A 27,913-nucleotide genomic window follows, 5' to 3' on the forward strand; every position below is an offset into this window, starting at 1 on the left:
TGCATGCCCTGTTGCCTGCAGGGGGCAGCATGATCCCTGTGGTTTTGTTCACCAGGCAAAAGCCATGATTACCAATTTTGAGCATCATCAAATTTACTTGACATCGAATCCTCAGAAGAACCTGTAGGACAGTTGCTATTATGTTCATTTTAAAGGTATGGAGACATTTAAATGTTTCTATGGCTTAGAAGTGTCAGTGTCAGTGCTCAAACCCAAGTGGTTTCTGCAGCAGATAACCTGAGTAATAGAAAGGACCCCTGGCAGAAGTTATCTGGGAATAGGACTGTGTATTTTACCTGCCCCCTAAGGTCCTAGTGACAAACCAAAACTTAATTCTACTGACGTGCTCCCAGGGGAACTAATGAGTTTATTGGGCTAACTTACAGAGCATGGATGAGGAGTTACTGACAGGCGTGTGAGTGACCCCCTAAGCAGCCACATTGGCTAGTCTTCACCAAGCATGGTGATGGTACTCCAGTGTCTTCCTGCCTCTTTCCATGGCGGGATGTCAGTCAACAAGCCCAGCTGTGGTGATCATTTGGAAGCAAGCAACAGCTGAACTGAAGATGGCAGCTGTTTTGCTCAGAGGAGCATAAGCTCCAGAAGAACAGGAAGAGGATGACCAAAGAAATGAGGCCAGGTGGATGGAGGCTGGAAATGAAGGGTCGATTGAGCTTTGCTAGGGACTATGCATCAGGAATGGATGTGTTATATGTGGCCACCAAGTATAGGCATCCTCTCCAATTAAAGGCAAGGTAATAGGTTTAGAGATGAGGAATGGCTTGCCCACACACACACTAGGGTAAGCATCTGTGCCTGCTAGTTCCAAGGATTGTATGTTCACTTCTGATGTCTAATGAGTGCCTACTGTGGGCTAGCCTTTAAGAACACCCAGCACAACCTATAGACAATCAAGAAGGAGATCCTAGCACCCTTGAGTGAGGGATTGCTGGGAGGTCAAAAGCAACATACTTGAGTCAAACCAAGGACTGTTCTATCCCTAAAGAAAGTCAAATGGGCAGGGGAGCTGAACTAGGGAGCTGGCTTACTGGACAAAGTGTTTGCCATGCAAACATGAAGACTTAAGTTCAGATTCCTAGCATCCATGTAAAAAGGCAGGCACAAGACAAAATTAGTTTTTTTGTCCCCCAAAGGAAAGTCACCTTATTCACCTGTGCAGATGGGTGAGTGGGCCCCAGACTAGATGTGTGCCCATCAGTAAAGATGCAGCTGTACGATAAAATAACAGTATGGATGCTGAGAAAGTCATAAGGAATCATGCTATTAGCCATTTAACCAAACAGGGTTGGAGAGACAGCTCAGCAGTTAGGAACATTGCCTCCTCTTCCAGAGGTCCTGAGTTCAATTCCCAGCAACCACATCGTGACTCACAACCATGTGTAATGAGATCTGGTGTCCTCTTCTGGCCTGCAGGGATACATGCAGACAGAATACTATATATATATAATAAATAAATCTTAAAAAGCAAAACAAAAAACTAAAATTCTGTGCTGGGTAGTTTTATGTCACCTTGACACAAGCTGGGGTTATTTAAAGGGGGAACTCAATTGAGAAAATGCTTCCATAAGATGGGCCTATAGGGTGTTTTCTTAATTAATGATTGATGGGGGAGAGCTGGTAGTTCTGGGTTCTATAAGAAAGCAGGCTGAGCAAGCCATGATGACAGAGCAGTAGGCAGCACCCTTTATATTTTGTAAAAGGGATTGTATAGGTCTAAATAATAAAAACCCAGAGTCAGACATTGAGGAAAAGGTTGAGAGGTCAGAGAGAAGAAGGAGCAAGCCACAGCCACACCTCACCTCCTTATCATCTCAGCAGACAAAAGAGCAAGTTCCTGTCTCTTACTGCTTATATCCTTCCCTCCCTCCGCCCAGCCATCTTACTTCCTGTTTCTGCCCAGCCATCTTACTTCCTGTTTCTGCCCAGCCATCTCACTTCCTGTCTGTCTGTAAAGTCCTCCAGACTATGGTTAGCTAGTGGTAAGCTCCATTCTCCGACCTTCAGGCAGGCTTTATTTGTACAAGCAAGATATCACCACAGGTACATTCCTTTAATCCCAGACCTGGGAGGCAGAGGCAGGTGGACCTTTTGAGATTGAGGCTAGCCTGGTCTACAAACTATAAAATAGAATGAATTTTTTAAAAAAAACCACACACTCCTGCTTCTGCCTGCTTTGTTTGTTTGTTTTGTTTTTTGAGACTGGGTTTCTCTGTGGCTTTGGAGGCTGTCCTGGAAACTAGCTCTTGTACACCAGGCTGGTCTCGAACTCACAAAGATCCGCCTGCCTCTGCCTCCCGAGGGCTGGGATTAAAGACATGTGCCACCAATACCTGGCTTCTGCCTGCTTATTTCAAACCAGCCTTTGGGGGTTCTGAGAGTCCAGGTAAGTGTGGAGATGCAGTGAGATTCGGTGTTACAGAGCCCAGGGGACCAGGGAAGCAAGTGGCCCAGATTAACAGGAATGAGGTCTGCTCAAGACACAGACGCATTAATTAGCAAGGAGACATAGTGGATACAGCAGGCAGGCTAGACGAAGGTGGTCAGGGAAGGCCTCTCAAAGGGACCTTGTGTAGGGCCAGGGAGGCTCCCTTGAGGATGAGGAGGCCTAAGAGGTGAGCAGGTCCAGAACAGGGCAACAGAAGTGGGGGTGGGGGCTGGGCTACAGGAACATAAGTCGGTAGCACTACTTTGGTTTTCCTCATTCAGCATCAGGAAAGAATATTCTCTGTTGGGAGAGCTGATTTTAAAAACATTTTAATGACAATCAAAACTGAAAAAAAAAACCAAAACAAAATTGCTTTCCACTTTAAAAAAAATCATCCCCACTGGTGATGGGGATGGAGACCTCTGAATCAGAAGCTCCTGCTGGAGCAGCCTGGTGTTTCCAGATTGTGTGTATGTGTGTGCCTGTGTGTGTGCTTGAGTGTGTCTGTGGGGGAGGTGTTTGTGTAGTGTATGTGTGCTTGTGTGTTTAAGTGTGTGTGTCTGTGGGGGAGGTGTTTGTGTAGTGTATGTGTGCTTGTGTGTGTAAGTATGTGTGTCTGTGGGGGAGGTGTTTGTGTAGTATATGTGTGGGAGGGAGGTGTTTGTGTAGTGTATGTGTGGGGGAGGTGTTTGTGTAGTGTATGTGTGGGGGAGGTGTTTGTGTAGTGTATGTGTGTGCTTGTGTGTGTGTTTAAGTGTGTATGTCTGTGGGGGAGGTTTGTGTAGTGTGTGTCTGTGGGGGAGGTGTTTGTGTAGTGTGTGTCTGTGGGGGAGGTGTTTGTGTAGTGTATGTGTGGGGAGGGTTGTGTAGTGTATGTGTGTGTAGTATGTGTTCAGTGCTAGTGGGTAGAGCCCAGGTAGGTATCTGCACATGCTAAACAAGTGTTCTATACTGAGCTCATCTATTTCATTTCCAAGGGCATCAGAACTGGAAACCTCTCAGGCCTCTTATGTATTGCCCATTCTATCATAGTCTCACAGCTGGAGTAGACCCAAATGCAAATCTCCAGGGGCGAGGGATGGGGTGTTCCTGGTAAAGACCATTCCTTGACTCCCACTCGCAAGGCCTTGCTGTGAGGCCTTCTTCCTTCCGGAGACTTCACTCCTCTCTGCCCGTGGCTTTGGCTCCTGGCTTCTCTGACAAGCTGCCATCTGTCACTGCTTCAGTCTTCAGGGCTGGTGCTGCAGGGTCTTCGGAATTCTTGTCCGTACTCATGTATCCACTTGTTAGCCACTGGAGGAGAGCAGGGAGGGAGCGGGGCTCAGCAGGGAGATGGCCATAGGGCTGTGCACTTGATCACAGGGCTGGGCAGCACAGCCTAAAACCCTGCTGTTTGCCTAGCCTAGTCCTGGCCCAACTGTGCACAAGTCTGCTGCGTCCAGTATAGCAAGTATACAGTCCAGAAATTCTCCAGCAGATCATGCTATAATGGAGTACTGATTTTCACGTGTGGCACTCCGGTAATTCACCATTCTAAAAGTCCCAGTGAAACAGGGTATCAGGGAATGCTTCTCCTGGTGACCACAGGATGGCTATTTTCCACCTGCCTTCCTAGATCCAGGACGAGGTGCTCTTGGACATGTACCAATAAGCATGTCCATCCACCATGAACGGATCCATCCATCCGCTGCTATGGCTTCTTGCCTAACCACTCCTTTGGGGGCAGAGCTATAGGCAGCAGCAACTTTCACCGTGTTTGCCTTGATGCAGAGGGAGGGAAGGCACTCTGGTGTCCCAGTCCTCCCCTCTGCTCAGATGAAGGCTCCTGGCCAGACCTATACTGACACCTGCTCTTCACAGGCCCCAAATCTGCTAGGACACCTGACTGCTACTATATCCACGCCACTGGTACTCAGCAGTACCACGAAGCCTTCAGAAGGGAGGCTGCCAGCCCCCAGTCACTCCCCATTCCACTTTTGTATGCCTCTCCTCCCCCCAACCCCCCATCCCACCCCCCTGTCACCCACAAAGACAGGCCTTACCCCACTTATCTCCCACCAGGACGGGGCAGCCAGCATGAAGTGTGTCTCCATCCCCCTCTCCACTCCTGTGCAGGTTCCACCAAAACAGTGCTGCGTTCTGAAAACAAGAGGGCCCAGCCCCAGGGGACAGGGGCAGGGGGTGTCAGCCCAGAGGCCTGGACTTTTGGTAGGCACATGAAAAAGGACATGGAATTCATGCCATTAAATAGGGAAACTCTGTTACCACCATGCAGTTTGGAGCAAGCAGGCATTGAAAGGCACAAGAGGGTGAAAGTTGCCACTCAGGTGTGGGTCACTGTCTCATGGCCCGCTCAGCTCCAGGCCTGGGCATGATGAGACAAGCCACACCCAGCCCTGCTCTTGGGGAGCCCAAGCGAGATAGATGTGAAAGAGCAGAATAGGACAATGCGGTAAGTGTAGGAGCCCGCCAAGCACAGGCTCATAGGGCCACTGTGGACAGAGACCCAACAAGACCCACAGGGTGGAAGATACCCCCACACAGCTGAAAACAAGTGCACCACAGTCCTCCACCCTGTGGGGCCTCAGAATCGTGCAACTAAGAAGCAAAGTCAGGACTAAAGCCTCTGTGCTGACCCCACAGCCCATGTTCCCCTTCCACCACTGCTTTCTTAGCCATCCCCTAAGACTCTAACCAAGGCCATTAGACTAGACAGAGCCTGAGAAAAGGACGAAGCACTGGAAATGGGCCACGCCCTGGACGCTCCTCAGTGGCTTACTGGGTGCCCAGGATGCACCAGGAACTGTGCCCAGCGCTTCATACTCAGCTTCTAATTCATTTCCTCCAAGTTACTAAGGGCATGTTTGATCTTCTGAGACATGGAGGAAATAGTCACCCACAAAACAAACCTCTCAGCACTGGCTGGCTGTATGTTGTCATGGCTGTTACTCTCTGTGAGTTCAGGGACAGGGTGCTGGGACTTGCTGAGTCCTTAGTGCCTTAGCTCTGTGGGGAATCTGAGGGTAACTCAGAGTTCTTAACCTCTAAGGAACCCACAGTGACAAGGAAGACAGGCCTGTCATCATCTTGTAATAGACATGGAAATAAAACAGATAAGATGATAAGACCACAAGAACATGTGATAGGAATTTGTGGTGGTTTGAAAGAAAATGTCCCCAAAGGGAGTGGCACTAGTAGGAGGTGTGGCTTTGTTGGAGTAAGCATGGCCTTGTTGGAGTGGATGTGGTCTTTTTGGAAGAAGAGTGTCACTGTGTGAGGCAGGCATTTATGTTCAAGCCATGCCCAGTGAGACAGACATGCCTGTGGGTCAAACCATGACTCTCAGCTCCTCCTTCAGCACCACGTTAGCCTGCACATTGTCCCACTTCGATGACAATGGACTAAATCTCTGAAACTGTAAGTCATGCCAATAGATGTTTCCCTTTGTAAGAGTTGTCATGGCCATGGTGTCTCTTCACAGCAATGAAACCCTAACTACAACAGAAGGGGAGATTGACTCTGGGGTTCCAGAAGGGTCTCTCTTTACCCATCTCCCCAGGCACCAGCTTGCAGGAAAGGGTGGGTTCTTTGCCATCACAACCACGTCCCGTGGGGCCAGGCCCGCTCACCTTAACCACAGGCACACTGAAGTTGGCATAGATGAAGGCCGTGGCTCCTCCTGCCTCTACTGTGCTCAGCTATCACATAAGAGGAAGAAGCCAGAGTTAGATGGCTACTGACAGTCCACTGTCATTTCAGCACAGACTGCCTGTGTGCAGGACTCCCTTGTTTCAGTTATGCGAGAATTCCTTAGTAGACACTCATCCAACTTCCATACTCAGTGAATCTCTGTGAGGTGCTGCTACATGTCCGTGGGGCTTCTCACCACTAGACAAGATTCTGGAATTCATCCCTATTTTTGCTTCTGGCTACCATCTTGATGGAGGACTATAATACGTAGATTCAAACTTTTTAAAAGGATTTATTAACTTTTAAAAATTACGTGTAGGGGTTGACGAGACAGCTCAGTGATTGAGAGCACCTGTTCTTGCTGAGGGCCAGGTTTGGTTCCCAGCACAATTATAATCAGGAAAGGGTGGACAGCAGAAGAACTGTTTATTGGCCCTACTGTGGTCCTCAGACCACTTAGAATCCTTCTAAGTTACCTAAACTAAGTGTGCTGACTAGTTTTATGTCAACTTGATACAAGCTAAAGTCACATGAGAGGAGGAAACCTCGATTAAGAAAATGCCTCCAGAGATGGAGAGATGATTCAGAGATTAAGAGCACTGGCTGCTTTTCCAGAGGTCCTGAGTTCAATTCCCAGCAAGCACATGGTGGCTCCCAACCACCTGTAATGAGATTTAGTGCCCTCTTCTGGCCCACAGGCATACATGGAGGCAGAATATTGTATACATAACAAATAAATCTTTAAAAAGAAGAAAGAAAGAAAGAAAGAAAGAAAGAAAGAAAGAAGGAAGGAAGGAAGGAAGGAAGGAAGGAAGGAAGGAAGGAAGGAAGGAAAACACCTCTAGAAGAAGGGGCTATAGGCAGACCTGTAAGCCATTTTCTTAATTAGTGATTGATGGGGGAGGATTCAGACCTTTGTGGGCAGAGGCATCCTGGGGCTGGTGGTCCTGGGTTCTATAAGAAACTAGGCTGAGTAAGCCATGGGGAACAGCCAGTAAACAGCACTCCTGCCTCCGGGTCCCTGCTCTGTTTGAGTTCCTGTTTGACTTCATTTGATGATGAAGAGTGAGCCAAATAAACCCTTTCCTTCCCAAGTTGTTCTGTTCTGGTGTTTCATCACAGCAATGGTAACCCGAAGACACTGAGACATAATTGGATGTTAAGGGGGTTGGGTTGCACGAACACTCACGAGCCAGCCAAAAGTCGACCTCAGGTGTCAATTCTCAGACACTGTCCACCTTGTTTTTTGAGACAAGGTCTCTCTCTCTGTGGCCTGGAACTTGCCCAGGGGGTCTAGACCAGGCAGCCCCTGAGCCCTGTGGATCTGCCTGTCTGTCTGCTCAGCCCTCCAAGCCTAGATTTTCACATAGGTTCTGTCATCATGGTTTTTAAGGCAAACATTCTCCTGACAGAGCAATCTCAGCTCTGCTTGTATTTTCTTAATATAAAGGTATCTTTTCCTTCTTATTCTCAAGGAAATAATATAAACTTTTTTAATATATGAAAGTATTAAAAAAAAACATCCCCTGTCATCTTACCATCTAGAAAACATAGAGTCACGGTTTGCGTTGGTTAATAGTTGGCATTATACTAGTCTCCACAAATACATGGTCTCACTTGGGCCTGACGAGAGTCCTGTGAGTTGAGATTGTCTTATCAACACTGATCTTATGTCTAGTCTGAACGGAAGAATCACTGCCCGGTTGGCTTTTAACTCAACCCTCTTTCTGAGCGTCTCCCTACCATATTCCTTGTGTTTCCCGCAAACCTCCACAACTATCTTGGGAAATTTCTGACATCTGTATCAATGTAAAGATGTAAGCACTGGACAGACCTGGGCTCATCTTAGGTCCCTACAACACTGGTTGGCCTTGTGACATTCTTTCCCATACTTGCTTGGTAGGATACAGAGAGAGTTCTCTGACACCTTCTAGAAGGCATTCTCTTGCTGCAGGAAGTACACAACTGGGACACTGGGAGACACACTGGAATCATTAACATAGAGATGACACTGAACACCAGCCTTTGAGTGCCCTTCCTGGCTGTGCTGTGGAGACCAGATCCAGCCCTCAGGGTAGAGGACATGCCGAGGGAGTGTCTGTTCTTACAAGGAGCCTGAGTTCAACTTGGGGTGATATTCAGAGCCTTTGTAGTTCGCATATTTACCCTTCCACCAATAGTACTGAGTCTCATCTACATTTTATCTCAGCCAAAAGACCAAGAAGCATTAATAAATCTCCCCCAATAAATGATTGCTTCTAATAGTCTCTTCTAAGTGATAGATGATTGGGATATGGCTGGTTTGTGCAGATGAAAGTAAAACTTCATAGTATGAAGGTTAATAAGGTTGATGAAGGCTGGGACTGAGTCCTGTGGACCAGGCCAGGGATTTTGAGAGGAGGCCAACTGATCTTAGTGTTTTATTTAAGGGTGTGGACTCTACAGCAAATAGGAGGAGGATTTCCACTGCTTATCAGGGGTACTTACCGACTTTATATCCCCCCCCCCAGTCTAAACTACTCCTTTCTCTTCTCTTTCTCCTACAAGTTCACAGGCTCATTGATGGGTCTATGTTTTTCCATACCAACTAGGCTTTGAGACCTTAAGGTGGGAGACAACTGTATCCTCTTCCTGTGTTGTTCAAGCCCTGTGGTCTAGCTTTCCCCATCCTAGGAAAGGTCATATTTAGGCCTTCACACTGCAAGCTCTCCAAGGACAGAAATCTAGAATTCCCTTATGTCTACGCCTAACAAAATAATGATTTCTGGTGTTTAGAAAATTCCTAGAGATTTTTGTGTTCAGTACCAGATAAAACCAATATGTGAAATCACTTTGAAAATTCATACAATAAAATTGTCTACTTAGCCACATAAGTAAGTCTTGGTTCTCTTAGAGTGAGACTCACATAGATCATAAATGTTGCAACTCGGTTTCCAGACTTCATCCTGTACAGGGGGCTGCTTGGCGACTGAGACAGAAATAGAGCAGATGGTTATTTTGTGTAAATGATACCAGAGTGACAGCCAGGATTTACCATTAGTACAGAAACGGATAAAATGAGGACATCAAGGACAGCATATAACCCTGAACTACATCAAGTAGAGTGTGTGTTCATCTTTGCTGCCTAGTATGCAATGTACTTTTAATTGAACATTAATTTTTTGAATATGCACATGACTGAATTCTATGAAAATCAAATAAATTATTTGTTGAAAATTAGACAAGAGATTCTGCACTTTATGTTCTCTGTAAAACAAAGAAAATATATTATAGAAGGTAATTATCTTATAGAAATATCAAATCATAAGACTGGTGCTCCAGATTATTTTCCCAAGATACAAACTCATTTTTTTTTTTTGGTTTTTACGAGACAGGGTTTCTCTGTATTGTTTTGGAGGCTGTCGGTCCAGCCCAGCCTCGAACTCACAGAGATCTGCCTGCCTCTGCCTCCCGGATTAAAGGCGTGTGCCACCACCACCCGGCATCAAACTCATTATTTAATCAAGGAAAAACCTGAAATATAACTTGCATATCATGGAATTCACTCACTGTAAATACTGCTAGCTGAATTTAGCAAATTTTACCTTGCCCACAATCTAATCTAGTTTTAGAAATTTCCACCTGCAAATAAAGGTTTATAGCCAATCATCTCCCCTACAAAACCTGGTTATCTACTTTCTGTCTCTGTGTTTTTTCTTTTCTAGAAATTTATGTAAATGAAATCATAAAATATGAAGTCTTTCATGAATGACTTGCCTCTTTAACTTGTATACTCATCTGTGTGTGTGTGTGTGTGTGTGTGTGTGTGTGTGTGTGTGTGTACATGTATGATGGGATTCAAACCCCAGTCTTCATGCTTGCATGGCAGACACTACCCTCTGAACCATCTCCCCAGCCGCTTGAATACTACTTTTAAAGTTCTTGGAATCTTGATAAAGTCAGAGCATTGTATCAGTCGCAGGGAGGTCTTTTTTTCCCCCATGGTGTTGTGAATCTTTTCGTTTGTTTATCGGTCACCTGTATATCTCATGCTTTTTGCTTATTTTAAAATTATCAACATATTAATTGTATTCATAGGTTTCACTGTGATATTCCCATGATTCGACATGCTGCCCCTTGGGAAGGTCCTTTTAGTCCTCAAAAATATTTGCTATTGGCAATGTGGTGAGCAGTTGAGATCATAAAGAGAGGAGAGAGATTTGCGGGCAATCCTCATGGAAAAGGCCCCAAGGAAAGTAGGAGATGGAATTTTACCACAGACCATATTCTTCTCCCACTTGGAGAGAGGAAGGTGGTGGCAGACAAGAAAATGAATCCAGTAATTAGCTGAAAGCAAGACTTTCAGATACTCTGGAAACAAAAGCCTTTGTCCTAGGCCCTTCCTTAGTATTTTCTGACAGCCCCTCCAGACCTCTGCCTCAGAGGAAGAACACAATGGCTCCCCACCCCAGAAGACTGGCCATTGATCCCATCGTTACCGTAGCATGGTCAAAGTGAGGCTCATAGTGCCCTCCAATTCCATAGTTCACCACCTGTAGATACTCTGCATAGGGAGGCTGGATGTCAAGGCCTGTGAGGGCAGCAATGCGGTGGTCAAGGGTCACCAGCATCGGATCAGCCGTGTCCTTCAGCCAGGCACTAAAACACAGCAAGGGTTGGGACAGTGATCTGGTGTTGGAAATCACTATATGATGTCTGTGAAAGAATGATGGTGTGGTTGTTTGAAAGAAAATGGCCCCAAAGGGAGTGGCACTATTAGAGGCTGTGACTTTGTTGGAGGAGGTGTGTCACTGTGGGGGTGGGCTTTGAGGTCTCCTTTGCTCAAGCTTCACTCGGTGTGGTACACAGTTCACTTCCTGATGCCTGTGAGTCAAGATGTAGAACTCTCAGCTCCTTCTCCAGCATCATGTCTGTCTGCATGCTGCCATGTCCCACCATTATGATAATGCACTAAACCTCTGAAACTGTAAGTCACCCCAATTAAAGGTTTCCTTTATAAGAGTTGCCATGGTCATGGTGTCTCGTCACAGCAATAGAAACCTTGGACACATGGATGAATGAATCAAGTCTGTTAGAGGGAAGGATGAATGCCTAACCACTTACCCTCCCACATGTCAGGTCAGCCCAGTGTGCTCGGCCTACTACCTCAACACTTACATTCTCCAAGGCTAGTGCTGAGTCGAACCCATGGAAGCTCACAGAAGACAGGACTGTGACTCGGAGCTGAAGACGACAAAACCCCATCCTCAAAACTACTGTGCTATGAGGACGTCTCCAACAGAGGAAGCAGAGTGCCGTGAGAACAGCCAGGACTTAAAGTGATGACTGCTAGGTGTGGTGGTGTGGTCCCAGCCCTCAGCAAGCTGAGGCGGAAAGGTGGCTGAGCCCAGGAGTTCAAAAGCAGCCTGGGAAACAGAGCCAAGACCCTGAAACCCCAACCAAAGGAAGTGGGGGATAAGGAAAGGAAGGAGGAATGGGAGAGGAAGAGACTAAAGTAGTAGTAACAGTTCATCTCTTGCAGATGCTGTCAGTTCTTTAACCTAAGGGCCAGCGTGCTCCTCTAGAAGTGAGGGTGGTGATTATACCTACTTCCAGAGTTTAGGAAACTGTGAGAGAAACACTCATGAAGATGTTCTGTAAGGTGTGCCGGTAACGGCTATGATACCCAGGGGAGTTTTAATTTTGGGCAAACCAGGACAGGTCAAATCCCAATTCAGACTCTTCCTGAATGTCTTCTTGAGGTTCTTACAATGTTAAAAAATTGGAGTCAGAATCAAGACCTCTAGAAAAATGAGGCCATGTTCTCTAAGCAAAGTCAGTGACACCCTGATAGGTTAATTTGCTCCACAGACTTTACACTCAGATTATTTATTAAACTACATGCTCTTAGATTTGCAAAGATACCCAGGACAAAATTAGCCACTGCTTTCAAAGAAGAAAAGCACAGAGGCTGGAGAGATGACTCTGATGCTCTTGCAGAGGACCTGGTACAGTTTTAGCATCTACATTGGGCAACAGAACTGTCTGTAACTTCTGGGAGTACAATGCCTTCTTCTGGCTTCTGGCTTCAATGCATGCACATGGTGCACACACAGATAAGGAGATATTCCAAGGTTTAGAGAACAACTTTTAATGTCAAATGTCCCTGCTGATGGTTTGGATGTAGAATGTTCCCCACAGGTGCATGTGTTTGAACACTCAGTCTCCAGATGGTGATTTGGTTTTGTGAGGTTGTAGAACCTAGGGGTGGGTCTTAAGGATCATAGCCCAGCTATCCTTCCAGCCCCAGCCTCTGTCTCTGCCCCTCACAGATGTAAAAGGTGAAGAGGTTCCACTGCTCACTCCTGCCATCATGGAACCACCAGTCACTAAGCCTGCCCTGCCTTGATGAACTGTATCCCCTAACACCAGTCACCAAAGCAAACCCTTCTGTTCACCTGTTTCTTGTGGCAATATGTAATGTATACAGTCCCTAAATGTACCAGACAACATAAAATAAGCCCTAATAATCCAGAACCAAAGCTTTTGTCTCTCACAGTCCTCCCAGAGGACAAGGACACATGCCTGGAGGTCTAGCCTTCCTCTGGGGGTGCTGATGCCACTTTCTCATGTGGCTGTAATGAACATTCCTCCTCTCACTATCTCCCTGTGCCCTAAGCCCCAGGCCAGAGTGGGCCTCCCTACCTTTTGCTGATGCGGTACTCCACTGGTAACTGCTTTTCCCCTGAAGCCACCACGGATCTCTGGAGCTGGTAGGACACACAAGAGACAGACCAGGTGACTCCAGTGCAAAGGGATGGCCCATCATACCCACAGGCACTCCTCTCTCTAAAGCTTAGCCATCCCCAGCTCCTAACTCTTAAAGTATACTTCACGTGTGGCACGGAAACATCACACAGAATTCCTTTTGCGCCTGCAAGACTGCACTGGGAAAGAGCATAGCCATTTTTCATCTTGTCTTGTATCACAGCATCAGGCCTAAGGCTTGAGCAGGGAAAACTTGATGTTTCTCAGATTAAACAAATACCCCCAACCACAAAGATGTGCACCCAGGGACAGCCTGCTCCTTCTTAAAAACCTTTCCTTCCAGAGCTCACAGCTAAACTGCAACTGCCCAGCTTACAAAAAACAAAAACAAAACAAAACAAAAAACCAGAGGTTTGAGGTCACTAAGTGTTTCTCTTTGGCTCTGAATTTATATAGCATTTACATGCTATATAAATGTATATAGCATGTATATGCTATTTTTTAAAAGTACCTCCTGATTGCAAACTCTCTGTTCTAGGGACAGAGAAATAAGCTCTTGAGGCTGAGTCTGCTTCTTTCTCTGGCATGTGTCAGCCTCTGCAGGACAAGGACATCCTGCCAGGTAGAGATGCTCAGAAAAAGACCAGTGGAGCAAAAGAAACCAGGTCCCCCAGCCCCCATTCTCCCCTATCTCTGAGAAGTGAGAGATGAGGTAGAACAATGAGAGCAAGTATTTATTGTATTTAAGATATTAAGCACTATGTTGGACACTAAATATTCATAAATGCACATATATGTATATATATGTTAAAGCAAAGTCTCTGTTCATAGACTGATGGTGTTGTAATGGCAAGCATGGGCCGCTGTGGAGATACTGAAGCCTTCCCAGAATGCCCACATTTGTGCTGCAATCATACAGATCGAAACAAATCAAGAGTAGAGTGTTCCACACATTGCCGACAGAAAGAATAGAGGGAAGGAGGGAGGGAGGGAGAGAGAGACAGAGACAGAGAGACACAAAAGACAGACAGCTGGATTGTCCAGGGCAAAAGGAGAGATACACAGTGGAAGGAGTCAGCGACAAGCCAGGCTACAGAGCCGTGTCAACACTCAAGAGTTTAAGCAAGAGAGTTAGATAGCCAGTCCTGACCTTTAAAGACTAGTTTGGGCAGGCAAAGTGACACTTGCCGGTATACCCAACACCCAGGAGGCTGAGATGGAGTATCCCCTGAACCCAGGAATTTGAGTCCAGATAGGACAACACAGCAAAACTTTTCTCAAAGTATAAAAATAAGGGTTTGGTGATAGCTCCGTTGGTAAAGGACCTGCTGTACAAGTGTTTGGATCTCCAGCATCCATGTAAAAAGCCAGGTGTGGAGGTTTGTAATCCCAAGGGTTAGGGAGGTGGAGACAGGTGGAGCCTTGGAGCTCATTGGCCAGCCAGCTTACCTAGATCGATGAGTTACAGGTTCAGTGAGAGAACAGCTCAAAACTGAGGTGGGAGGCTGATAAGGAAAACATTCAAATTCAATCTGGCATCATACAAATGAGTGTACACACATGAACAAGTATAAACATCACACACAGGACAACATCATAATACTGGCAGCAATGAGATAATATGGGTTGGGGAGACAGGACATTAACCTACCAACGTCCAAAATGTCTAGTTATACCAACCAATATATAAATGTCAGGATTGACATAAAAATTAAGTGCTATACAGTTGGTACCAAAAGCCTTGAGTTCAGAGAAGGGATAGTTTAGTGCATGTGGCCCTGTAAAAGTGCCCTGATGGGCACAGCCAGTCAGAGAAGCAACGAAAGCAGGCCAGAGCTGCAGTCAGTGCTGGAGGACTGTCAGAGGTACATGGCTTCCACTGATTGCTTGAGGAGGATGGGCAGGGGGTAGATGGAGAGGGAAGAGATGGGAGAGGATGCTTCAGGAGAGGAGTAGTGAAGAGGAGGCAGATAACCACGGAGGCTCATGGGTCCATCTTCCCATAAGCCCTCTCAGTCTATTCCTGGAGCAGGCACAGGCCACACAGGCATAAACAAGTCCAGTGACAGGTTGTTGGGGAAGGGTGTGTCGCAAGGTCTGTGTATCTGAATAGATGACCTTGCTGTAAAGGATTCAGTGAACATCTCTGGATGGGTCACCTGTCCCATCACCATGGCAACAGCCATTCTAAGGAACAGGCTGCTGCAGGCCTGATATAACATGTGGCTCCCTGAGATGCTGATGCCACTGACAATACACCACTATCATCTCCATCAGAGCCAACCACAGCCACAGCCACAGCCACAACCACAACAAACAGAACAGACTCTAGACTGGCCTGGAAGACCCTCGGCAAGATACAATGATTGCTGTTCTCACTCCAATCCATTTCCTTAAAATCACATTCCCGCCTGAGCTAGTGAGAGATCCCTGACTCAGGTCTGACAAATGGGGAATCTGCATAAGACCAAACTCGACTCCCTTAATATAGGTGACAGTGGTGCCATGGGGACAGGATATGAGGCCACTGGCAGTGGGTCCAAGACCTAACACTAATGCACAAACTGACTTAGTGGAGCCCATTCTATATGGAGAGACACCTTGCCCAGCCTAGACACAGGGGTGTGGGGGTGGAGAGGTGCCTTGGTCCTGCCTCAACTAGATGATAGGACAGACTTAGTAGACTTCCTAGGGGAGAACTTACTCTCTCCATGTAGCAGATGGGAGGGGAGAGTGGAGGGTCTGGGGAGAAAGGAGGAAGGGGGAACTGGGATTGGAATGTAAAAAAATAATTTAAAAAATGAATAAAAGAAAAGTCACCCTCTTCTGTGTGACCCTCTTCTGTGTGACCCTCTTCTGTGTGACCCTCTTCTGTGTGACCCTCTTCTGCGTGCCACCTTGGCCCCAGCTCCTCCACAGCCGAGGGATAAAGCCCAAACTCTCCACTGTGGCCTCTGGTAATGGAGTCACACTGCCTGTCCCCTTCAGTGATCATCTTCTGCCCTGTCCTTTGTGCACTTCAGTCACCAAGCTTCTCTCTGTTCTTTGAACATGTCACCCCTGAGGCCCCCTCAATGTGTGATCTGTCTTCCCGGAATACCCCTTCCTTTACACTCAGTGAAAGACCCTGCTCCTTCCGGTCCTCCCCAGAGGCCCCTCCCACCTGCCTTCCATCAGGTCACCTCACACAGAACGTTTGATCACAGCACTTTTCCCCTTACACCAGCGGTTCCCAACCTTCAACCCTTTAATGCAGTCCCTCATGTTGTGGTGACCTCCAACTGTAAAATTATTTTCATTGCTACTTCATAACTGTAATTTTGCTACTGTTGTGAATCATAATGTAAATATCTGTGTTTTCTGATGGTCTTAGGCAAGCCCTGTGAAAGGTTAGCTGACCCCAAAAGAGGTCATAACCTATAGGTGGAGAGCCACTGCCTTACGTGGAAGAAAAGTTCCTCACCCCTTTGTAAAAGCAAAGTCTGGGCAGGCTGTGTTCTGGTGATGGGTGGGCAACACACTTAAGGACATGATGTCTTGTTAGAAATAAACAATTCTGCACCAAATTCTGTGCCTTGAAAGACAGTACAACAGGCTTATAGAAGTGAGACGGACTACCTTCTCCTGATATTTACATTTCAGAGAGGAGGCAATGACACATCTTTCCCACTGGCACCAGCTCTGCTCAGTCACTTGCTGGGCCTTCCTTCCCTCCGGAGGGTTAGACGGGCCTCCTTTTATTTTTGGCTCTTTGAGACAGGGTGTCACTATGTAGCTCTGGCTGTCCTGGCAGTCACTATGCTGACCAGGCTGGCTTTGAACTAATGGAGATCTGCCTGCCTCTTCCTTTGCTTTTACCAGAGTCGTGGGTGGAAGTGATGTTTGCACTTCCAAGCAGAAGCTTTAAAAGCCAGCTCACGTTTGCCATTCTGTCTTATTCTCCTTCCCAAGAGACTGGAAAAGCCCCCAATGGAGGCTACTCTGCCAGGCTGGCCTCCAGACGGGAGACCAGCTATGGCGGAGCTTCAGTCAACTCCACACAGACATGTAATGTGGCAAGCTGTTGCCGTCTCCAAGGTTCAGGGACCACTTATCACCAAGCATAACTTAGCCTGAGCTTATTAGTAGAAAGAACAAATTCCGGCAGCCAGCAAACTCTAAACTCCAGTCTTGACTCTAGCTACATGTTTACTTTAACCAAACCAGTTTCCTTTTCTGGGGCTCAGTCTCCTTTTTGACAGAATCACGAAGTTGAGTCAGATCATCGAATCTACTCGGTCTGTCAATGTGTACTAGCATTTCAGTCCCTGTCCTGTTATTTTCTTCCACTCATTATAAGGGAAAGTCGACAGTGAGGAAGTCTTGACTATATTTTCTGAGATCACTTTGATATATAATTATATGCCCAGGTCTCAAACACACTATTGGTTGGATTTTGACAACTTTTTATAGCTATGTATCCCACAGCTCTAAGAAGATTTTGCCTGCACAATCTGAACATCTCCTAAGTCCCCTGGCACCTTAATCTTTTCCCATTAGAGGCAAGAACAGCCATGTTTTTCCCCACTGCTGACTGGCCTCATGGAATGGGTGGCATTTTGAACTCCTGGACTAAGAAAATGTCTTGCCATGGCAGCTATCTGTTCTCCAGGCATGTGGGGACACAAAGGGGATTTGAGGATGCTCACCCACGGTTCTGCAAGCTCTCGGATCTTCTGAGCTTCTGCGTCACTCACAAAGTCATGGTAGAGAGCCACAAAGGGTCGCAGGTGGATGACCTCCTTGCGGGCGGGCTGGAGCAGCAGGTAGGGGCTGGAATTGGTCTCGTAGGAGCAGTAGAGGCTGGGGTTTTGGTAGTGCGTAGGCTGGAAGGAAAGAGCAGAGTAGATATAAGAAAAGAAGGGTCAAGACCCCTGGGAGCCACGGCACAAAACTGGAATGTGTGGGTGATAGGAGATGGAATCACTCAGGTGTTGTCTGGGGAGGTGTATTGTCTTTAAGGCCTCAGTTTTCCCCTCAGGTTATCCCAACTCCAGCCAACCCTCCCCTTTCTCTTTCCCTGAGGAATCCCACCTGGGAGCCCAGGGTCTGGCACAGCCCCTCGTATGTGTCTCGGGTCTGCAGGTGGGGCACGTTGGGCCTCTGAATGACAGTTTCACTCGCCCTCTGGTGAGCGTTCTCTGACAAGAGCCTTTCGTATTTCAACACATTCCTGGCCATCCTCTTATTATCCGGGTCTGGGGAAATCCAAACAGGAAATAACACAGATGAATAAATACTAGCCCCAGGAAGAACACTTAAGATTTCCTGCAGTGGGATGTGCTGGCACATGTCTTTTCTTTCTTTTTATTTTGGCATCTTTAAAAATTAATTTTTTTTACATTCCAATCCCAGTTCCCCCTCCCTCCTCTCCTCCAGCTCCTCCTGTGTCTTTTCTTTAACTGAACTTTTCAGGAGGCAGAGGCAGGAGGACCTCTGTGAGTTCCAGGTCAGCCAGGGCTACATTGTGAGACCTAGTCTCAAAAAGAAAGAGAGGGAGAGAAGGAGAGAGAGAGAGAGAGAGAGAGAGAGAGAGAGAGCCTTCCTGGAGCTTCACACTGGACTGACACCTGAACACCTTAAAAAACATCTCATGGCAGTGTCCTTCCTCCTGAAAGAGCATCTGGCATTAAAAAATGACTGGCCTGGGCCTGCTGGACCTGAGGGATATGTAGAGTCTAGCCTTCCCCGTCATCTGCCTGGGCCTTGCTGCATTGTCTGAACCCCCAAATAACTCACAGGACACTATATTATTTATGAAGCTGTTGCCATCAGTAACAATTATCCCAAAACAGAAAGAATCAAATTCATAAAGAAGAATTTGGATTCTTCTGCATATTGTAAGAAAAATGCCTATTTCTGGAGTTCTTACATTCTACACAGATGCAAACAAATCAGGTAAGGCAGGTTATAAATCAGGAAATATAAGTAAAGTAGTTCAAAGCCCTTATAACTCTGTACAAAAGGCAGAGTTGTATGCCATTCACATGGTACTTAAAAACTTTACAGAGCCTCTCAATATAATTACAGATTCTCAATATGCCGAAAGAGTCACTTTACAAATCGAGACTGCAGAATTTGTTCCTGATGATACAGAATTAACGTCATTGTTTTTACAATTACAGGAAACAATCAGAAATAGAACTAATCATATATATATATATATAACACACATCAGATCCCATACGGGTCTGCCAGGTCCTCTAGCACAGGGCAATGATGAGATTGATCATTTATTAATAGGAAGTGTGTTGGAAGCTTCAGAATTTCATAAGAAACACCATGTTAACAGCAAAGGTTTAAAGAAGGATTTTTCTATCACCTGGCAACAAACCAAGGAAATAGTAAGAAATTGCCCCACTTGTTCACTCTACAATCAAACTCCGTTACCAGCAGGTTGTAATCCCTAAGGTATTCGCAGGAATGCACTTTGGCAGATGGATGTTTTTCACTTCCCAGAATTTGGCAGTTTGAAATATGTACACCATAACATAGACACGTTCTCAGGCTTCCAATGGGCTACTGCCCTCAGCTCTGAAAAAGCTGATTCTGTTATTACACACCTCATAGAGGTGATGGCTGTTACGGGTATACCTGCACAAATAAAAACTGACAATGCTCCAGCATATGTCTCCAGTAAATTGGAACAGTTTTTCAAATATTATAAGACATGTAACTGGTATACCTTACAATCTCACTTCTTAAACCATTTGTAGAATGTAGTCTTTTCCTTGCCAGCCACTTTGGTTTTTCCCCCTCCAGGGATTATGCTAGTGTGCTCAGACAGGGACATGTGGTCAGTTCTATGTTAGAAAGGCAGCCTCATCCATCCATTCACCTACCCACCCACCTGTCCGTCTGTCCATCTGTCCTCATCAGATCACTTAATAATGTTCAAAACCATGTTCTATACCAGATACTGTGCAAGGCTGACCTCCCAGAGCACAGCATCCAGTAACTACTTGGAAAAGAACATGGCAAGTAAGAGCAGAAGGAAACTCAGTCATCACCTCGAGCACAGGTCCAACCTGTTCTTATGTATTACATTTATGTGAGTGTGTGCTGGCAGAGTGGGGGATGTTATGTGTATGTGAGCATGTGTGTGTGTGTGTGTGTGTGTGTGTGTGTGTGTGTGTGTGTGGTAGGGGGTGTGCCCTTGTGTGCTCTTTTGGAGGCCAGAGAGAGAGGTTGTTGCGTGTCTTCCTCAGTTGCTGTCCACATTATTCCCCTGAGACATGGTCTCTTACTGACCCTGGAGTTACCAGGCAGGCTGGCCTACAGGCCCCAGAAAACTGCCTGTCTCTGTACTTTCCCTTTTCAAGCCCAGCTCTGGTGTTATAGGCTGTGTGTGTGTGTGTGTGTGTGTGTGTGTGTGTGTGTGTGTGTGTATTCATGTTCTTGCACATTTGTAAAGACACATGGAAGGGTGCACAACATTGGATGCTTGATGTTGTGGTCAAGAATCATCCTCCATTGCTCCCCACTTTATTCATTGAGGCAAGGTCTCTCAATTGAACCCAGAGCTGCCAGATTTAGCTAGTTTTGCTAGTGAACTTGTGGAAATTTCTTGCTAGTGAACTTGTGGAAATTTCTTGTTTTCACCATTGCCCCTGAAGGCTGGAGTTACAGATGGGCCTTCGCATACACCCAGCATTTTATGTGAGTTTCTGTTGATCTGTATTCTGTTCCTCATGCTTGCAAGGTACGTGCTTTAATAAAAGCCATCACCCAAGCCCCTTATACTACTAGTAACACTTGCATTTCCAGACCACCTAGTGACTTCCATATCCTATTCTTTGTCAAGGTATCAGAAAGGAATAATGTTAGAGCCCTCTCTCAGCAGATGGTTCCAGGATCCCTTAAGATACCAAAATCCATAGATGCTCAAGTTCCATTCATAAAATAGTATAGTATTTGCAGACAGGTTATGTACACCCACCAACATACTTCAAATCATCTCTAGTTTATTTATAATATCCACCATAATGTAAATACTATATTATACACAAGTAAGGAGATAGCTGTTACACTGAGCTGCTTAGGGGATAATGACAAGAGGAAAGGCTATTGCTTTTTATCCAACATGGTGTTTTGTAGATTACTGTTTGTAATCTAACAAATAAAACTTGCCCGAAGATCAGAACGCAGAGCTAAGTCACTAGCTAATCATACACACACCTACTAGTTAGTCACACACCTAAGTCACTAGTTACCCATAGAGGACAGGCAGTTGTGGCCACCTTTAATGCCTGCACTTGGGAGACAGAGGCAGATGGAGCTCAGTGAGTTCAAGGTCACTCTGGGTTACATGAGAGTGAATCAGTCTAAAAGAGAAACAGAGCTCACACCTTTGATCCCAGCATTAGAGAGACTATAAGGCAGGAGCTCAGTGCAGTGCAGTCTGAGGTTTGGTGGAGAGCATTGCAGTCTGCAGTCACTCTGAGGACAGGATTGCCCTGCTTTGGTAGAGGTGAGAATTCCAGTGGCTGGCCGCTCTGCTTCTCTGATCTTCAGTTTTAACCCCAATTTCTGTTTCTAGGTTTGTACATTTGTGCTACAGTGTTTTTCATGTATTTTTTAATACAAAGCTGATTGACTCCGTGGACACTGAACGGAGGGCATAAGAGATAAGGAGGGCAGAACACACTAGGGGGATTCATTCAAAAGTTATGGGTAATTGCAGTTTAAAGGTTCTCCATAGGGGTTCGTGCATGTAGGTTCAGTTCCCAGCACCCACATGGTGGCTCACAACCATCTGTAACTCCAGTTCCAGAGGACCTGACACCATCTTCTGGCCTCCATGCACACCAAGCATGCACATAGTACACAGACATACATGCAACCAAAATACTCACACACATAAAACTTAAAAAAGAAGCCCTCAATTGGTGATATTAGTGATTTTACAACTTAACTTAGTAGCTAAATACTTAAAGGAAAATCTAGGAAGCCATCTTTGGCCAAAATTTTAAGTAACAATCTTGAAGCTGAGCTTCTCAGCATCTCCTCCTTTTGCTGTTGACATAAGGCACTCCCTGAAGGGGCTGAGCTGGACCGGGCAGGATGCCTGCATAGCCAAGTGAGCTCTGGTTTTCAGGGGGAGAACTGATAGCTCACTAAACAGCCGAAGAAGTGAATAACCCTCTGAGTCACTCCCTTCTCACATACACAGTGCACATTGATTTTATTCATTCCCGGGTTTCCTTCCAAAACCTGGGTCTCCAAGCCACCTCTGAAGAACCTGGCTCTGAGCCTGGACTTATTCCCGTCAAAAGAACAAGCTGGGAAGGGGCAGGTTGACATCTTCTAAGCATTTTTCCAACTAACTCATGAATTTCCCCTTTCAGTGATCTGTTTGTAAATAAAGTGAAATTAGAATAATAAAAAAGGATGGCTGGGACATGGGGAGGTGGCTCACAGAGTGCTTGCTGCAAAAGTAAATCCCCAGCACCCACAAACATAGCTGGACACCCACCTGCATGTGAAATCCCAGTTTTGGGGGTAAAGACAGGCAGATTGTGGGAGCTTGGGAGCTCACTAGCCAGATGGCTTAGACAAAGCAGTAAAGTTCAGGTTCAGTGAAAGACCTGTCTTACAAAAAAAAGGTGGAACCCAGTGATGGTGGTGCACACCCTTAATCCCAGCACTAGAGAGGGGGGCAGAGCCAGGCAGATCTCTGTGAGTTTGAGCCTGGTCTACAGAGTTCCAGGATAGACTCCAAAGCTACAGAGAAACCCTGTCTAGAGGGAGAGGGAGAGAGAGAGACAGACAGACAGACAGACAGACAGAAACAGAGACACACAGAGACAGAGAGACAGTGACAGAGAGAGACAGAGAGAGAGAGACAGACAGACAGACAGACAGACAGACAGACAGACAGACAGACAGAGAGGGTAGAGGGTAGAGATGGCTCAGTGGTTGAGAGCCCTGACTCCGACTCCTCTCTTAGAGGATCTGGGTTCTATTCCCAACAATCACACAGCAGCTCACAACAGTCTGTAACTTCAGTTCCAGAGATTCTGATGTCTTCTTACTTCCCCAGGCATCAAGCATGCAAGTGGTGCACATACAGACAGACAAAATACTCATACTCATAAAATTAAATTAAATTTAAATTTAAAAAATAGACATCAATAAAGGAAGACACCCAGTATCCTCTATCCTCTGGTCTCTGCATGCATGAACACACACACACACACACACACACACACACACACACACAAACTATACTTCGCTTGCAAGAAGAATTAAAGGTTGGGGCAGAAGTGAGATGGGTAGCTTATGCCTTAGTGTCACTTACTGTAGTGAAGGAACTCTCTGGAGAGGCTGAGAGCACAGGAAACATTTCCTGCCTTATTAAAAAAGAAAAGAAAGAAAATGTCAACCGAAATAAAGGTATTTTCTCTAATCAAATTACTGGATAGTCTTAAAAAACTATAAAATAGTCTTACCACAATAGATAATAAGGTTCATTGAAAAAAAGCAATGAACTGGAAATGCAGAGGATTGTGGGGTTTTGCTGTTGCTGTTTTTGCAGCCCTGCTACAAATCAAGTCTCCTCATTAACAAATACATTATTATCGCCCTTACCAGCAAAGGTAGAAAGAAAACTTTGGGTAAGTTTAATTGGGCTGGTGCATAGGTCAGTGGTGAATTGCTTGCCTAGTATGTGCCTGACTTTAACCCACAGCACCACCATAAAAAACAAAACAAAACAAAACAAAACAAAACAAAAAACCAGGAAGCGGGAGAGGAGGAGAAGGAGGGGGAAGAAGAAGAGAAAGAAGAGGGGTTAGGAGAGAAATTCTAGCAAAAGTACAGTTTATTCTTATTCTCCAGGCTTAGTACTTCCCAGAGTCTAGACAGTGGGAAGACAGCAACAGGAAAACTAAAACGAACTTGGCCAGCTGTGTAGGGACTCGCTGTCTGTAGCTATTCAGCCTCTGCCTCATCTTGGTCAGAGTACCTAAGTGTGAGGAAGAGACTCCTGCACAGGCAGGCTGCCATCTGCCTCTGGGTGCTGCAGGGTGGTGAGTAGCTGACAGGAATGTACAGAAACGGAATGCCTTGAACTTTTAGCATGCTATGATGTCATTCTAGTGATAAAAGCAATAATAATCATATTGTAAAATATGAGGGAGATTTTAAAATATCACTCCACTGAAACCCAGCCACTTTAAGCACTTTCGACCGTATGTAGTTTTTATGTAGTCACAACCATATTTTTCATATAATTATTGTTTCCTTCTAATTTTTGTATCAAGAATATCTTTTATTATTGTATCCATAGAAATTGCTTTAATGGCTGCATGCTATTCCACCCAGAAACAAACATCCCACTGCTGCTGGAAATGCAGATTGTTCTCCACTATTTATTACCATGAATTATTCCCTTCTATACTTAACAGAGGAGAAGTTAAATAACCCAAGAGTATCCCGTACTAACAGATGCTAACTTACAATCATAGCATTTAAAACAAGCACCTATACTACTCTTCTTTTAACTGCACAGGGAAGGAAACCGAGGCTCACAGAGGCTAAGTCAGTGGCTCAAGTTTCCACAGATTCAACTTTGTCTGTGTGACTCCAGGGTCTATGGCTTAAACACTGATTTGATTGCTACTAAATTTTTTAATTGAAAACATATTTTATATGGTAATCAAAGGTCCAGAGTGGAGGGACATCTACCAGATTCACTGGGGAGAAGTAGGGGGCATAAACCATTTGTAAGATGAAGTCTTCTGTGTTTTGATGCTTTTACAAATCTGAAGAAGGGTGGGGTGTGCTGTGAGAGTCTACGGGACAAGCTGGGGGGGGCGAGAAGAGGTAAGGAAGACTCCGTAAAGTAGGTGACACTTGAGCTGAGCCGGCCAGACAAACTGGATGTGACATGGAGAGGAAAGGAGAAAGGAGGAGGAGCCTGTCACCAGATTTACAGGGAAATAAAACAAAGCTAATCACTGGGCACTGTGTTTTAAGCTGTTGTTGGGGGGTAAACACTTTGTTCTACTTTCTCTGCGTCTCTCTGTTGGTTCTGTCTTCTTGCTCTTCTAAAGCTCAACCACTCCTTGCCCTTTGTCATAGCAACTGCCCAGGAGAGGTAGGAGGAGCCCACAGATATGCAGCTGAGACCCGTGTGCCATGAGGACCACGGAGGGAGGAGACGGAGGACACGTCGGTTTTCTCAGCAACTTGCGGGTTTTGATCACCCACATGCTCCTTCTTTTTTCTCAGGAAAACAGAGAGAAAGTGTACACACGAGGCTGGGGTGTAGCTCTGGGGTAGAGCTCTTGTCTACCTCATCTTAGGTTCAATCCCCCTTCCCCAAATAACAACAGGGAACAGCCTGGATTATTAACTTTAGAACCTGCAGGGAATCTTCTAGATGGTGTGTGTTTTTTTTTCCCAGTCTGTTCATGAAGATTGTACAACTGGTGAGAAGTGAGGTTAGTCATACAGAGAGATGGAAGCTGCTGTGTTTAGGGCAAGGGGTGTCCATGTGTGGTGCAGCAGGCAGTGTGTCAACAGTCCCTGGGAAAGACAGAAGCTGGAGGAGGGCCTTAGGCTGGCACAAAGGAAGGAAGACGTCAACTCTGCCGCTAACAATGGCCATGTTACAGCTGGATTTAGTGTCAGGTGGGAGAGGATAATCAAACTTCTCCCTTCATAGCAGCATTACGGTATGGTAGCAGTGATGAACCATGAGTCAGTGAGAGCACAAAGTGCGTCCTTCATTGACTGTGGCACAATCAAGCGCCTATGTGCTGTGTTACAGTAGTAAGAGAGAGGTGACCATTGCAAGGTGGTCTATGCACTGGTTAGCGCTCCAGACTTAGATTCAGATGTGGGTTCTAAGCATACCTCTATCAGCTTCCTGGCACTTTAAGAATGTTTTAGGAGCTTGATTTACTTACATAAATCTATGGTGATAACAAAATAACAGCCTTACACTTGGTCCCCCGGGAAGATGAAGCAAATCAGAAAGTGATGTAGAACATTGTACTGCTGGTAATAAAACTGAGCTTCGTCACTCCCCCACCTGGAAACAGGCAAAGGCCAGGTAATCCAGGGCATCATCCAGACTGGCCTCATCCTCCGTCTTCCACTCCCCATAAGATCTTCGGAAGAGACTAACAGCTTCCTCCAGCCATGGGATGGCATGGTAGTAATCGCCCATGTCGTAGGCCACCTGCAGGGAACACAAGCCACCACAGCTTCAGTCCACAGACAGAGAAAAGAAATCATCTGACTATTCAGAGTAGGAGGCCTCTGGACCCCAGCAGGCTAGCTTTGCTTTCAAATTCATTTTGATTCAGTTTAATATCCATTGTCTTATGGCATTGTGCTTATGGAGGGAAGGCAGGGTTCCTGCATTTAAGGAATTTGTGATCTAGGAGACAGAGAGATGAACTCAAGTATCTACATCGTAGGGCAAAATGGTGCCAGGGCTTTAAGGACAATGCCTAATGCCCTGTGGAGGTTTAGAGAAGGAAGAGACTTGGGGCCTATACAGGTTTACAGAGTGGCATCCTTGACAGACCTTTCTCAAAGAAGGAAAAATAGAACAGTGAGCAGAAGTTGTGAGGAAGTGCCTTTAAGATGAGAGAGTGTCAAAATCAATGTCCTGTTCACATAATTCCCTGGGGCCTAGCATGAAGAAAACAAAAGAAAGCATGAAGAGTAGGCACCCATCCTATGGCAGCCTGGAATGTGTTCTTAGAAGGGTGTTGCTGGGAGCTCTGTGAGGAATAAAATATACTTAATCTATTCAATACTTTCTGGTCACTATGCATGTGGTGCTTCTCATCCTTAAGGCCCTGAATCGGTGAGGCTTGTGAACAAACCAGCCACTGCAGCACAGCACATTGTCCACTGCTGTGAGGGCAGATATGAGGAATGCGGCGGCAGCTGAGCAGGTCAGTTCTGATTAAACAGAGTGCGGGGCAACATGGCAGCCTGTACCAGAAATGGCTCCTGTCTCCTGCTGGCTTACAGTTAAGTGGAACGCCAGACCTTTGGGGAGAATTTCCTGGAAGTCAATCATGTAACAACATGGAATTATAAAGTCACTGAGTTGGGACAACTCTTACAAAATGATCTCACTGAGGTGTAACTGCCAGTCAGGGCAGGACCTAGAGATGCTGCCAGTCTGAAGGCAAAATAATAGAGCAGTTCCCATCTCAGGGCTGCCTTTAGCCTGTGGTGTTGTCTTGCTGGCCCTTTGCACATTTCTTATTTGTTAACGAGGTTGAATTTAATAATAATAACAATTTAATCTTTTCCCTGTGTGTTGTGTGTATATGTACATGTGTGATATGTATGGTATACATATTTATGATGTATGTATGCATGTGTACTGTAGTATATGTTATGTGTGGTATGTATATGTTTATATATGGTATATGTGGTATATACGTGTGTATGTGATATATATGTGTGTGTATGTGGTGTGTATGTGGTGTGTGTGGTGTGTATGTATGTGGGGGCAGTATATGTGTGGTATGTGTAGTATGTATATGTGTGATGTATGTGCATATGTGTGTATATGTTTATGTGTATGCAGGTTGTGTGTGGTATACATGTGTATATGTGTGGTGTGTGTGGTATGTGTGTGATGTGTATGTATGTATGTATGCATGTATGCATGTATGTGTTGTATGTGTATGTATATGATGCTGGAGATTGAACACAGAGTTTTATGCATGCTAGGGAGCTACATTCCAGTCCTAACCATTTAGCTGATATTTTCATGAGGAATTTCAAGTTCTAGCAATATGGTAGATTGACATAACTGGAATTCTTTCAAACATAAATATTTAGACATTTTAAATAAAATACAAAAACATGAGGTTACATGTCTTTAAAGAAAAAAAATTAAATACCAGGTGGTAGAAACAAAAATATAACTGAAAACTTAAGCAGTGAGCACATTAGCAGATGCTTGTGTTGTGTAGGATGTGGGAGACTGAGGCTAGCCTGGGCTACAGAGTG

General features: G+C 45.6%; 1 protein-coding gene across 2 annotated transcripts in view; it reads right to left on the reverse strand.

The window, feature by feature from the left end:
• Positions 1-3,212: 3,212 nt before the first annotated feature.
• Positions 3,213-27,913, reverse strand: part of P4ha3 (prolyl 4-hydroxylase subunit alpha 3) — a 34,202-nt gene continuing 9,501 nt past the window's right edge. For both annotated transcript variants that reach the window (XM_040758076.1, XM_040758069.1), the window contains exons 4-13: positions 25,962-26,111; positions 23,223-23,274; positions 17,957-18,120; positions 17,572-17,748; positions 12,821-12,885; positions 10,615-10,774; positions 9,042-9,104; positions 6,076-6,144; positions 4,489-4,585; positions 3,213-3,739 (exon numbers count right to left, since the gene is read on the reverse strand). In XM_040758076.1, coding sequence (XP_040614010.1) covers positions 3,669-3,739; positions 4,489-4,585; positions 6,076-6,144; positions 9,042-9,104; positions 10,615-10,774; positions 12,821-12,885; positions 17,572-17,748; positions 17,957-18,120; positions 23,223-23,274; positions 25,962-26,111 — 1,068 coding nt within the window. In that variant the 3' untranslated portion in view covers positions 3,213-3,668. The remainder of the gene's footprint in view (positions 3,740-4,488; positions 4,586-6,075; positions 6,145-9,041; positions 9,105-10,614; positions 10,775-12,820; positions 12,886-17,571; positions 17,749-17,956; positions 18,121-23,222; positions 23,275-25,961; positions 26,112-27,913) is intronic.

Source organism: Mesocricetus auratus, unplaced genomic scaffold (assembly GCF_017639785.1).
Source record: "Mesocricetus auratus isolate SY011 unplaced genomic scaffold, BCM_Maur_2.0 Super-Scaffold_4256, whole genome shotgun sequence".
In the NCBI taxonomy this organism is placed as follows: Eukaryota; Metazoa; Chordata; class Mammalia; order Rodentia; family Cricetidae; genus Mesocricetus; species Mesocricetus auratus.